This window comes from Pseudopipra pipra, chromosome 3, assembly GCF_036250125.1.
Source record: "Pseudopipra pipra isolate bDixPip1 chromosome 3, bDixPip1.hap1, whole genome shotgun sequence".
Classification (NCBI taxonomy): Eukaryota; Metazoa; Chordata; class Aves; order Passeriformes; family Pipridae; genus Pseudopipra; species Pseudopipra pipra.
The window spans coordinates 20,429,372-20,443,056 of NC_087551.1; the positions used below are offsets into that span (position 1 = coordinate 20,429,372).

At 41.4% G+C, this 13,685-nt stretch overlaps 2 protein-coding genes across 4 annotated transcripts in view; one reads left to right on the forward strand and one right to left on the reverse strand.

The window, feature by feature from the left end:
- The window catches only part of SPATA17 (spermatogenesis associated 17), a 90,557-nt gene extending 85,976 nt beyond the window's left edge, over window positions 1–4,581 (reverse strand). For all 3 annotated transcript variants that reach the window (XM_064648182.1, XM_064648183.1, XM_064648181.1), the window contains exon 1: window positions 4,362–4,581. In XM_064648182.1, the coding sequence (XP_064504252.1) occupies window positions 4,362–4,468 (107 nt within the window). In that variant the 5' untranslated portion in view covers window positions 4,469–4,581. The remainder of the gene's footprint in view (window positions 1–4,361) is intronic.
- Window positions 4,582–4,689: 108 nt separating this feature from the next.
- Window positions 4,690–13,685, forward strand: part of GPATCH2 (G-patch domain containing 2) — a 123,599-nt gene continuing 114,603 nt past the window's right edge. Inside the window, exon 1 of the mRNA XM_064648180.1 lies at window positions 4,690–4,913. Coding sequence (XP_064504250.1) covers window positions 4,858–4,913 — 56 coding nt within the window. The 5' untranslated portion in view covers window positions 4,690–4,857. The remainder of the gene's footprint in view (window positions 4,914–13,685) is intronic.

The following is a 13,685-nucleotide window of genomic DNA, read 5'->3' on the forward strand; positions in this document are numbered from 1 at the left end:
GACCTTAGCAGGATGGAAACAGAGGATTTAGACATTCTATCTAGTTTCCTAGGAAGGAATTTCGAGAGGAGAAATATGAAAAAGAAGAGGTGATCAAAGGAACGTGAGATACAAATGTAAGTTTATACTGTTATGACAATGAAAGCATAGGAAAGAAACTAGGTGTGAGAATTTCCAAACTTTAGAGGGCCTGGAACATCAGGAAATTTAGTGTGGCTTAAAAGGAAGTCAGAACTTGGAAACTTAGTAATTTAAACAGATACCAAAGGGATGACCATAGGAATCTTTTACATGGAAATACAGTAGTCAATGCAACAGCTTATTGAGTCCTGACAGAACTTTTCAAAATGGGAATTCAAAGACATGGATTTTGGAGATGATGTAGATATGAAACTGGCAGCATATTGACATGTGCAAAGAGGGAATAAAAGGAAACAACAGAATTACAAAATATGCTAGGGTTGCAGCATTGATTAATACAGATCCTAGAGGAAATAATGAAAAAGGGAGGATACAGAGAAGGGTGAAGGATTTGGTTTTAAGTTACACAACAAGAAAGGTTATCTAGAAAGAGATACTGGTGAGGTAGCAGAAGATGCAAGGTAGATATAGGGGAGAATTGATGACTTCAAGGAGATTTTCAAGAACTATTAGATGTCAAAGCTTTGTGTCAAATGACACAGTACAAGGAAAGACATGCACAAGTGGGAAAGAAACACAAGAAGCACAAGTAAAAGCACCTCATCAGAAAATAATTCCAAGAGATATCCCTTGCTTGCATTCTCTCTGTGACTCTGTCTACTACAGAATAGTGTTTGTGACAAAGCTAAAAGTCATGTAAGGAAAACCATGAATCTAAAAGAGATTAAAGAAATATATTAACCTGGAAGAGGCTTTTAAGAGAATTTAGGAAGAAATCATTACCATTATGAGTTTCAATGCTGAGAGGTAAAACTCAGCTATGAGATCATCTCTGGCTTTTATTTATTTTTTATTTGTTTCAAAGCATCAGTAACTGTCAAGTCTTTGAACTGAAAATTATATTTTGATTTTCATGGATTTTTTTTTTGTAATCCCATTTTTATTAGGAACATATTTACCAAATATTTTAATTTGTTACACCTGACACAAAATAACAATTAGGTTACTATTAGTTAGTTTCCTTAATTAGCTGATATTAGTGAGCTCGTTTAACAAAGTTTTGTGTCAATATTAATTGCATCAGTAAACACCAACAAGACTATTTTTTATCTGATAAATTAGGATTATCCTCACATATTTCTTGTGAAATGAAATGCAGATTTACTATCAGAGATCAAGAAACATTAGCTCCACTCATTTTATATCATCTGCTGCAGCATGTGCTCTCAAATCACATTAAACAGGCACAAATTTTCATTGTCATCTGACAATCACCAGACCTTCTCAATATCTGAAAACTGTGGGAAACAGACTTTTTTAATCTAAGATCACAGAATAAAAAGTTTTCAAAGCTGGCTAGAGAGCTTTCTTATTCCCTTCTTGTGTAGATTCTGAGTCTTCATAGGAAGCAGATACCTTCAGAATACTTTTACCTAGAGGTAAATGATTTTGATTAAAAGGATTTTGACTGAGTAATTTGGGCCTGGACAGGCAGCCACAATTACAGTCTGGAAATTAAGGAGATGTGGGACCGGCCATGTCAGAGGTGACAGCTCCAAAACCATTCCTACCCACTTAGCAATGACAACAGTCTGCTTCTGGAGGAGCAGAAGCCTTCTCCTCTCTTACTCCCTGTTAGATTTTTTTAGCTGGCATTCTGTCTTGCCTGGCCAAGGCAGTTTACAAGTCCTTGTAAAGTTTATTGAAGCAGACCAACAACAAGATAGTTCCACAAACCCTTTCAACTGCCCTTGCCAGCAGAAGTGGTTTGAGGTGAAAGTTTCTCAGGCAGGTATTTGCCCTTTTGATCAGGTTGCATAGTTGTCACACTGTTTGAATTAAGCTTTTAGAGTCACAGGTATTTCTCAAAGACTTTACTGAAAGTAAAAAAAGCATATTCAAGGTCAGCACCTGACACAGATGCTACAGGAAACAAAAGTAGGTTCTTGAACAATTAGAGTGATAAAATCGCGTAACACTTAAGACAGTGAACTAATGGATTCTGAATAGTCTAATGCTTATGCTGACAGGGTATTTCCCAAAGTGTAGGTTTATGGTATTTTTGCATTATGACATCATTGGGTAAGTCCTTCCCTAGAAAGGTGTTTTCCCTAAAAAGCTGGCTTAAGACACCTCATACCTCTCACATAAACAGAGTTCTGCATAAAGCATGATAGGAATGTTATGAAGATCAGAAAAATACTATTAAGATTAGTTGCTGAGCTGGACTGTTTGAATCTTCTCATTTAAATACTCAGCTGCGAATCTGAATTTTCAGAAGCTGATGAATCATAGCCTATTCTTAAAAGGGAAACAATTCATGTTTGGAAAGCTCTGCCAAAAAACAAATCCCCAAACATCAAGCATGCTGCCCTCCAACGGATTCCCAAGTCTGGCTCAGACTGCTCTTTCTAACCTGAAATATGTGAAATACAAGCATAGTTTCCTGTAACTGATGTTTGTTTAGTGAACTGCTGTGTGTACAGCCACAGGAGTATGAACAAAAGTTCAGGGAAAGAACAGGAAAACACAACACTTTACATGCGGGCAGGACTTGATGTCTGTGTAACTTTTAGGAATGTTCAGGAGCTTTGTTATTCATGCTAATGATGTTGTAATTAGATTCAAAAATAAATTATTCATTAATTAGTGAAGAAAAATTAAACTACAACTATGCTAAACGCTTTTTTGTGTGTGTGTGTGTGTATTTGCATTGCACATACAGCAACAGCAACAGTGCAGTTGAATAAAAGGGTTTACAGGACAACTCTATGCAATATTAAAGTTGGTTTTAAAGCATTTTATTTCCTAAAATCTGATCTGGGAAAAGCTGGCCATCACCATGTTAGCAGCCAGAAAAATCAGCAGTGCAAACTGTCCCACTTGGTGAGGAGAAGGGTAACAGGTGATCTGATCTGCCAGCCTGTTGCTCACTATGTGGGATATGTTAGATCTTTAAGTAGAATAAACACCTCCTTAACTTGGTAAAAAAAAAAGACAAAGCACGTCCTAGGTACTTAGAAACTCAAATTGCACAACCTAATTTAGAAACTAAGCTCAGTTTTAAACAGTGTGGATAATAAACATCAACTCACTCAGAAGTTGGGGTGATTTTCTTTCAATCAACTTAAAAAAAAAATTAAAAAAAAAAAAATTTAAAAAAATTAAAAACATAGAAAAAGTAGTGCCTTGCAAGAGGACAAGCGTTCAGGTACAGTCACAGACCTAACCCACCAGTGCAGGGGGCTCAGGGCTGGCGTTCTGCATCCTGGCGTCGCTATGAGGGATCCTCAAGGAATAGCAACGATGCTGGTGCAAGAGAGAGGAGCAGGCTCCTGGGGCACGACTGGGGAAAAGAGGCCGGCTCCTGGGGAGAGGGCTGAAATCGCGAGGCTCAACACCTTTTAGGAGTTTCCAGAGGCTCCTTTTCCCTCAAAATTAGCGAGGGGTTGGGGGGGTGGGCAGAGGAAGAGAGGTACATTAAGTATTTTTATTGTATAAACGGACCCCTTAAAGACGCTGTGCTGCTGCCATCAGGTCTCCCCACATCACACTGGCAATATTTGGGACCAAGGAGGTGAGCTGGTGCTCTCGGGAGGGATTTTAAAGTGAAACAGAATCACAGAATGGTTAAGGTTGGAAAGGGACCACGGTGGGTCATCTGGTCCAATCTGTCTGCTGAAGCAAGCTCGTCCTAGAGCACATGGCACAGGATTGCATCCAGACAGTTCTGGAATATCCCCATTCAGGGAGACTCCACAATGTCTCAGGGTAATCTGTTCCAGTGTGCTGTCACTCCCACAGTAAAGAAGTTCTTCCTCATATTCACGTGGAACTTCCTGTGCATCGGTTTCTGCTCGTTGCTTCTTGTCCTATTGCTTGGCACCACCAAGAAGAGCCTAGACCCATTCTCGACAGTCTCCCTTCACATACTTATAGACATTGATGAGATTCCCTCTCACCCATCTCCTCGTGGCTGAACAGGCCCAGCTCCTTCAGCCTTTCCTCGTAAGAGATGTTCCAGTCCCCTGATCATCTTCGTAGCCCTCCGCTGGACCCACTCCAGGAGCTCCATGTCTCTCTCGTACTGAGGAGCCCAGAACTGGACAATTTCCAGGGGGATTGCTGCCATCTCGTTGCCGAGGGAGAGCCGGGGGTCGCCCGCCCCAGCCCAGCATGAGGAGGTGTGACCCGCCCCACCACCGGCACGGCCCGGGTACCTGTTCGCAAGGAAATACTCCTCTCGCAGCTCCGATAGCCTCTCCTGCAGCCGGGCCAGGGCGGCCATGCTCCCTCCTTCCTCCCGCCCTCCCGACGCCGCCGCCATGGCAACGGGACCGTCCCACTGCGCTGGGCCGCGGGGGTGGCGCTGCCCCGGCGGCCGCGCAGGCAGGGACCGGCACCGCTCCGAGGGCAGCGGGGGCTGCGCGGGGCTGCACCGGGGTCGAGACGAGGGTGCTGGAGGGGACGCGGAGCCCCTGGGTAGCGGCCGGGAGAGGGCTGGGAAGAGGCGAGGTGGTCGCGCCCGGCTTCCTCCGGTGCCGCGGCCGCTTCCGGGCCCGCATCATGGGGGACTGAGGAGCAGCGCCGGCCGCCCGCGCCCGCCCGCCCGGCCCGAGCCCGCCCGGCCCCGGCCCCCGCCCGCCTCCCCTCGGCACAGTCTCTGCGAAGCGGCGCCAGCCTCCCCGGGGAGCGGCCGGGCGAGGCGCCGGGTTCATGTTCCGGGTGGCTGAACCTACCCCGACCCGAACTCAGGCGGCGAGGAAGAGCTGGTAAGCCCGGGCCCGGGGGGGACACGTGTCCGCCGCCCCCTGCCCGCCCGCGGGACCGCTGGAGGTGGGAGCGGGTCGGGAACAGCATCTCCGCGCCGCGGGTGGGGCTTGGAAACGTGGGGGCGGGTGGTGCCCCGGCCGGGCCTCCCCGGGGCTGCGGCTGGCACGGGGCGGAGGTGATGGTGGTGATGGTGGTGATGGTGCCCGGCCAGGCCCTGGGGGTGCGCGGCCGGAGGTCTGACACTGGCGCGTCCCGGCGGCGCGACGCGTCTATGAGCGAGCAATAGGCGGAGTGAGGAATTTCAACGACTTGCTGAAAAGGGACAGCAGGCAAACGATGAATCAAAACTTTTGTCCCGAGCTCAGTTAGGTTTCCCTGCGTGTTTGGGGTTTTCTGACAGTGATAGGCTCTCTAAGGCCTAAAGCCCTTGCAGTGTGTGCAGCTGAGCGTCCAGGAACTTGGGTTTGCTGCTCTGGAGGTTTTTTATTGCAAGCCAAGAATCAACAAGTGCTGCTGTAACCATCGAGCAGAGAAAGCGTGGGTGGTTCTCCTGCAATAAAGTTCACAGATTTACTGTTTTGTGTAATTCCATGTGCCAGCATAGTGACCGCAAAGGCCATATTGTTTTTATTGTAGCACTGTGAATAGAGGAAGCCAAGTAACAGAATAGAAAAAGTCACTTTTGTTAATAGGCCGTGGAGGTGTAAAGTCTGTTAGTGGAGAGACTTGATAGACACATGATGTCCCAAACAACTAGCTGGGAAGCCTTTCGTTTTCTTCCTGAAATGTTACATATCTTGTGATATGTTAAGTAACAACTGGTGTGTATAGCTTGTCATCTGTTTAACTTTTATTAATGTCAGCAAGGAGGATTGTGGTGGGATTTTATTGTGGTTTTTTCTTAATAATTTGAGGCCTCGAGGCTTTTTTAGAGGCTATATTACATATACAGATAGCTTCTGGTAGATTTCTCAGATCTAAAATAGTTTTTCTTTCATCTTTTTTTTTTTTCGTTTCTTTCCTGGGGATGAGGAAGAAGAGGAAAGGAAAGGCTTTGCACTGTGTTTTCTTACATGGAAAACTCCATTTGTCCTCCACTTTTGCCGATACCATCTGGTTTTTTTCCTGTGGGTATTGTCATGGCTTCTTTACAATTTTCTAAATGAGAAAACTTTCAAAGAGGGATTTTACTTGCTCTGATAAATGTATTGGGTAGAAGAAGCTTATCAGTATTGCTAGGCATCCAGATTTGCCTGATGTAAATATAACTTCTGTTGGTGTAATTCAGAACGTTTCAGAGAATGAGGTATACTCCAGTGGCACACGTATTTTTACTTGAGTAGAAATGCTGCATACGATAGAAACATTGCCTACGACATTCCAAGCATGTGTCTGTACTCTGAGAAATTTTTCATTAAATATACCTGTCATTCATCTTTAAATTTTACTGGTTTGTGTCCACATAAAGTAATAGTCTTCAGCGACATGAGGTGTGGGCATAGTCTTCTGTAACTGTCATCAGACGGTAATGATTTTGCTTGTGCAAATACACTGCCCAGAGGAATTCAATACAGAGAAAAATATTGAAATGTTATCTATAGCACTCTTAGTTTAGCAGTTCTTAAAGGAAGGTCTGTTGAAAATCTGACTGCTCCTCAGAGCTGCTCTCCTATTCTTATATAAGTTATTTCAGAAGTTGTGTATTAAAGGAAGTCCATTTGATTGGGATGCAGGAAAATACTTTTTTCAGTGTCTAATACTTGATGTAGAAAATTAAGAACTTGTGCTTTTTTAACAGCACTGAGACCCTAAAGAGCTGAGTAGATTCAGAACAACCACAAAGTAAAACTGTTCACTTTGGATGGTAAAGCTGCTCCGAAGCTGAATGTTTTTCATTTAAATTGTGAACACATGTAGCACTTTAGGAATAGTTTGTATTTCGGATACTTATTGGGCACTCTGATAATGACTATGGTGCTATAGTGTATTACCACCATGTGACAGTTCTTGTAATTCTGCACCTTGACAATTAATTAGTGAACTCATACTTCTGAAAAGGGCAAGCATATCAGTAAATGACAGCAATGGGATTTTAAGAATTGCTCCCTCTTATGATAAATTGCTCCAAATCTCATTTCTGGCTGACCAATTCGTTTGTGTTAGAGCCTTGTTAAATGTAGTTCATGTCAGCATCTTTCTGACTGTATGCCATTGCTCTGTACTAAACACTTTTTCACTGTTAAATATAAGTAGACTGATAGTATTTATTGTTGTGCCTTCTTAGATAAGCAACAGTTGTAGAAAAGTCAGATATACTTATTGCAAGTTAGCCTGGCCCTAATTTTTAGGAGGATCAGCAGCATACTCAGTTATAAAATACCATCATTGCTCAAATACTTTTTATTGTATAAGATAGAATTACATAATCACAGAATGGGTCAGGTTGTAAGGGACTACAGTGGGTCATCCAGTCCAACCTCCCTACTCAAGCAGGGTCATCCTAGAGCACACAGCACCGGATTGCATCCAGACAGTTCTGGAATATCCCAGTGAGGGAGACTCCACAATGTCTCAGGGTAATCTGTTCCAGTGTGCTGTCACTCCCACAGTAAAGAAGTTCTTCCTCATATTCACATGGAACTTCCTGTGCATCGGTTTCTGCCCCTTACCTCTTGTCCTGTTGCTTGGCACCACTGAGCAGAGCCTGGCTCCATCCTCTTGACACCCTTCCTTCAGATACTTACAGACATTGATGAGATTCCCTCTCAGTCATCTCTTCTCTAGGCTGAACAGGCCCAGCTCCATCAGCCTTTCCTCATAAGGTATGTTCCAGTCCCTTGATTATCTGTATAGCCCTCCTCTGGACCCTCTCCACGATCTCTGTCTCTCTTGCCTGAGGAGCCCAGAACTGGACACAGCACTCAGATGTGGCCTCACCAAGGCTGAGTAGAGGGGTGGGATCATTTCCCTCGACCTGCTGGCAATGCTCTTCCTAATGCACCCCAGGATACCATTGGCCTCCTTGTCCGCAAGGGCACAATGCTGGCTCACGGACAGCTTGTTATCTGCCAGGACCCCAATATCCTACTCTGTGGAGCAGTTTTCCAGCAGGTCGGCCCCCAGCCTGTACTGATGCACAAATGTAAGGAAACTCCAATTGTCTAAAGCAGTTTCTCAAATACAGGGTTGGTACCAAGAATTCATGTGTAGTGTGTGACTGGAGAATAAAATGTCGGTAGTAATTGTATGCGGTTACTGGGAGCTGTATATATGATATAGAAAAAGTTCATAGACACTTCCAGCAAGTGTAGTAACTATGTCTTAATTGAGGAACAATGACTTTCATAAATCTTAATTTTTTTCAAAATCCTCCTGTGCTTTGTTATTTTTTGGAGCTGATTTATATACACACATAATGGACTGCAACAAAGGAGTGTTGGCATACATCGAAGGTGAAAAGTAGCCTGGGATTTTGGGTTTGGTTTTCCCTTTTGAGATATAGATGTGCTCCAGTATATGATCCTGGTTTGTCTTGAGAGTCCTCAGCTTTTACATTATCTTATATAAAATTCAAACCCGTTTAATTTCTATAAGTGTCTGTTCTGATACTGTCACATTTTTTAATTTTATAGTATGAAAATTACATTCGTATTAAGTTTCTTTGATCTGCGTGTCAGATTTACTTTGAATGTGTTGCCGGTGCATTGGCTCTTAGACTTTAGGGGAAGGTGGATCCTCAGAAGCGGGAGAGTGCAGAGAGTCTTGGTAACTGGCTGCTGTGCCCCGTAGCAATGGTCGATACAGGGTGGAAAGGGCGCAATACGTTTTGGTCGTAGTGTAGCTTTTCTTACCTGGTTGTCCAGCAGACAGAGCCTAAGGACATGAATAGGTGTGGATGTGGAACCAGATGCTTTGTCCTCCTCGTAGAGATGACTTTTTAATGACAGGTGAGTTTAAATAGTCTAGGTACAACTTCAGTTTCTGGTCATAGAATCATTACATTTGGAAAAGACCTCTGAGATAAAGTCCCACTGTTAACCCAGCACTGCCGTGTTCGCCACTAAACCATGATACCAAGTGCCACATCCACACATTTTTTGGAAGACTTTCAGGTATGGCGGTTCCACCACTTCCCTGGGAAGCCTGTTCCAATGCCTGATCATCCTTTCAGTGAAGAAATTTTTCCTTAATATCTAACCTAAACCTCCCTTGGTGCAACTTGAGGCCATTTCCTCTTGTCCTGATATTTGTTACCTGAGAGAAGAGCCTTCTACGGAACATAGGTTTATCAGTTATTTCCTAATCTACCATAGTCTCTTGCTAGCTTTTTAATTCAGTTGTGTTGCTTCATTTTGCTTCCCCCTTCATGTGTCCCAAGAACATGATAGTTCTCTTTTTTTGAATCCATAAATTCTTCAGGCAAGGCAGTGAGATTTATCGTTTTCTGCTACCTCCCAAATACTTGCACCTGTTCAATCCAAATTTCTGTCACACTCATTAATAAAGCAGGGATCTCAAAACTAATGTGTCTAAGGCTTTGTGAAAATAGCTTCTGAGGTGGAGAAATGGGATTCAAATTAGTAGCTGTCTGAAGATAAAGGTACATTGTGAGTACACCTGTGTTACAAGACATCAGAGAATCCATATGGGAAAAGATTATAAGAATTCGAGTTTTATAATCCCAATGTTCAAGGAACTCTTTGATTTTTCTTGTGCTTTTAGCTTGTGATCAAGCTGGGTTGTGAAGACAGCAAAACTCATGGTTTTTTCCAGAATTGATGAGGCACAGATGCAGCATAAATTTAGCTGCAAGAAACCCCTTACCTATTTAACAGGAAAAGGTACAGAACTAGAAAGTAAATATAAATGCAGCTGTTGGTTTGGTAAGAGATAATGCCTCTCCTTAAGAGCTGTGCAACTAAATTAACTTTCCCATCAGTGTGTGTTTGTTAAATATTTTGCGGGCAGCCAAAGCTCTACATTGTTACGTGCTTTAGGTGGGAGGTGAAGACAAATGATACTTAATTTTCACTGAAAAAGTAAGTGCCCATTATTTCCCTTAGGATTTTCAGTTTGAATATTAATACTGAATAGAAGCCGTGTGGTCTGTTATGGAGCAGGTGAAAGGAGTTACACTGTTTCCTGCAAACAGTACTTATATGGTCGGTTTTGGTAAGGGTCTGAGAGGAAAAGAGTCAGCCTTTGGTGAACTACATTAAAATTGCTTCAGATGAATGTAAAGGTCAGTGTAGGCAAACTAGATTTTCTTGTAGTAAAGTAGAATCTTCTCCTAGTGAGGACATTACAGTTTATTGCTAGCTGTGGGCTGTTGCTGTAAGTGCATTTTTATAGCCTTATGTGAGTCATACTAAACTGTGGCTCATCTTAATATTTTATGTACCTCACTATGTTGTTCTACATTCATTGTTACAACCTTTGAAATTTCTTATCTTACTGAATATTGTTGATACTCACTGGTAATGTCTTTAATACTTCTTATAGTTATTTTTCAACTTGTTTCAAATGCAAATATTTTTGTTACAGTTCCATCTGCTGTGATGTTTAAAATTTCTTCATGGGTTTGGAATACAAGCTTGGCAGCTGGTTGTGAACTATGGAGAAAGTTTCAAAACTGAGTTTGTCTGATAAATAATGCTATAATAGAAATATGCTCCTGAATTTTGAAGATAGGTTTGAGATTAACTGTTCTATCTGGTTGCTGCTGCCTTTTTTAATTCTTCAATTATAGCAGGAGAAATGAGAGCAACAATAAAATGAAGCAAAAGAGATGTTTTGAGTTTTCAGGAGAAGGAATTTTAATATGGACCACTGGCATGTTGAAAATACAATGTGAATAAAAAGCTGAAGTGATTTGTGATTGTATTCTCAATCTGTTGCAAAGGAGCTTGCACTGTCCCAAATTGATCAAGTAATTCTCATAATCATTCTAAGGAAACATGTTGAAATAATTACAATATTGATTTGTCCAATCTGCCTAAGACATAATGCAGCCATGATACAGTTATATTATACATTGAAACATGACTGCAATTTTTAGGGTAAATAAGATCACTGCCCTGTACAAATCTTAATTCAGGAGTTGCAATGAAGAGACTTGATATTCAGTAGAAAAGATTAATTGCAGGAGTGCATAATATTCAAAGTCATAGTCTGCTGGAAATTAAGTCCTTTTACCTCTCAGGGCCTTTTAAGAATCTTGTTAACCCTTTACTTCAAAAACACTTAAGGGTGTTCACTCTTCTTGACTTTCATCTTTTGATCTGGCACAATCTGTATTGACAGTATTTTGGCAAGAATTCAAGGCAAGAATTCAGGTATAAAATTCAGAGCTGGTATATTGTGTTTGATCTTGAAGTATTTTTGGAACTAAGACAACTTTACCATCTTACTTATCTGGAGTAAATTGGTATGTCCACGCTAGGAGCTACATTGATTTTAGTGATACAGTTATCCATACAGATTAGGGATGCTGAATTGAAGGAATTAATCATAAACTTTGGTGTAAGACATTAGCATCCCTGTCTTTCCCTTTTGCTTTGTGCTGGAGGGGCACTGGCAGAATGGGCTGCAAGAAACATACAGTCTAGTTCATATTCTGGCAGGTTAGCAGAAACCTGTTCGTTTGGGGGGCTAAATGCAGGTTTAAGCCTACTGGTTCGGTTTTTGGTGCACCTCCAGTTCTATCAGTTAGCTGTGAATGCAAAAGTCTGTGCCAGAAGGGCTGGCAGGCAGCTGGGGGAATTGGTATCTCAAATTAACCCAAATGGGCTGGAGTTTGTCTGTTTGAGTGTTACAGCTCCTGTTATATTAGTACAAAAGTCTTAGGAAGACCCTTAAATCTTAACGGTATCTCATTTCTGATATGAGCCCCTGTGAGGATATATCTCTTCCTGTGGGTTTAATAGTAAGGCTAAAGGGGCCAGTGCCCTCCCCATTTTGCAGTTATAGCTACTGAGAAACAAGGACTGATATGTTCAGGCATCCTGTGTGTATTCCTACCACACAAGCAAGAAAACCTAAGCAAAATCCAAACACCTCCCTCACCCCCCCAGACCCTCTGCAGTAATTGAATCTTTGAAAAATCAAAGAAAGAATTAGTTTTACATCATTGTACTGCCACATTTAGAAGTACTTTCTAGACTAATTGGCTGGCTTCCACTTTTCCACTTTTCTCTTTCTGAATTTTCAGAAAATTGTTGCTTCATTTGGAATACTTTTCCTCCTATGTTGCTTCTTTTGCTTCTGAGAAGTAATTTTGTGTGATTATGGATGTTTTCATTCTTGTGAACCAAATAGATTAAGGAGAAGCGTAGCATTCTTCCAGAGCTGTCTCACCACTTACAAGACAATATGATAACTCTGATGTACTGAGAGCCAAAGAAAACATAAAATAAGGAGGGAGTAATATGACTAGAGATTACAGAAGGACAGAAAAAGAGGGAAATAAGTGACACAGTAGTTTCAAGAATTCAAAATAAGCTTGTGTTTCTACCACTTTCTGTGCTTTTATTGATCTTGCAATTGAAACGTTTAAAAATAAGTCTTTCTGAAAATCATTTAAAAGGAGAATATATAATTTCTTTAGGTAAGATATTTCATGAGCAGCTTGAATTTCTTTGTAAACGTGTTCTTTGGTTTTTCCATTAATATTTAAAATTTTTGTACCATGTGGTCATGACTGTCCCTTCAGCCATCACCATTAAGTACCTTTAACATTGAAGTTTGTGGTAAGTGACAGGGGGAAGCCGTGTGTCAAGGTTTTCTCCAAATCTACAGCACCACTGGGTATGGGTAGAAAACTTTAATTACACCATCACTTTATACTCTAAAATAAGTGAAAAGTCTTGCTTTTAAATGTCCTCTACATAATTTTCTGAGTATCTTCCATATGTATCAGTGTAATGTTGTAGAGAGCATCAACAATGTTCGCTGCTTTACCTCAGCAAAAGGGGTCTTCTGATGTTTCAATGTGAGAGTCTGGTTGTGTGTTTATAGAGAAGGTTCACAGCCTTCAGAGAAGGATTAGAGTTCAGCAGCAATCATTTAATTTTTTTTTTCATAATTATGTTCATGTAATGCATGGGTGAACTTACTGAAGTATACTGAATTAAAGACATGCTAAATGCTAGTGAAATTTGAGGTGGAAGGAGCAAAATATTCAAAAGGGATAAGGCCTTAATCAGACAATATGTGTGTTTAGGGATTTTTTCCTCATGCAAGCACGTGATTCTATGGATGTAACTGCCTACATGTGGTAGGAACTTTGCATTTAATACTCTAGAATTATTTGTAGCTGGTATTCTCTCAATTTAATGTAACTTCACTGAATCAGTATTTTTTTAAAATCAAACAGAAATCAGCCATTTGGAAAGACAGAATTAAGAACAAAGTCATATTGTCAGAGTTGCTGTCTTCAGAGTTGCTAACTTCATTTTGGCATTTAGGCAACGTCAGGAGATAATTATCCTTAAAAATATTTTATAATAATGACAACTCTTAAACAGAACTCCTTAATGTACTATCAGGAGAGAATATGGTATATTCCATTTCCCATTCATGAATTTAAAATGTGCTCCTTACCTGCAGTTAGAGCGAATGGTCTTTGTTGATGCTCTTGCCGCATGGAATAGCTGAAAATCATGAAAGTGTGATGAGGTGAATTAAAAACAAACAATAACAGTGAGGTCAGAAACAAGTGGGGAAACACCTTGCCTGCCTCTTCTTTCCAAGTTTGAGAAGATACCTTTTAA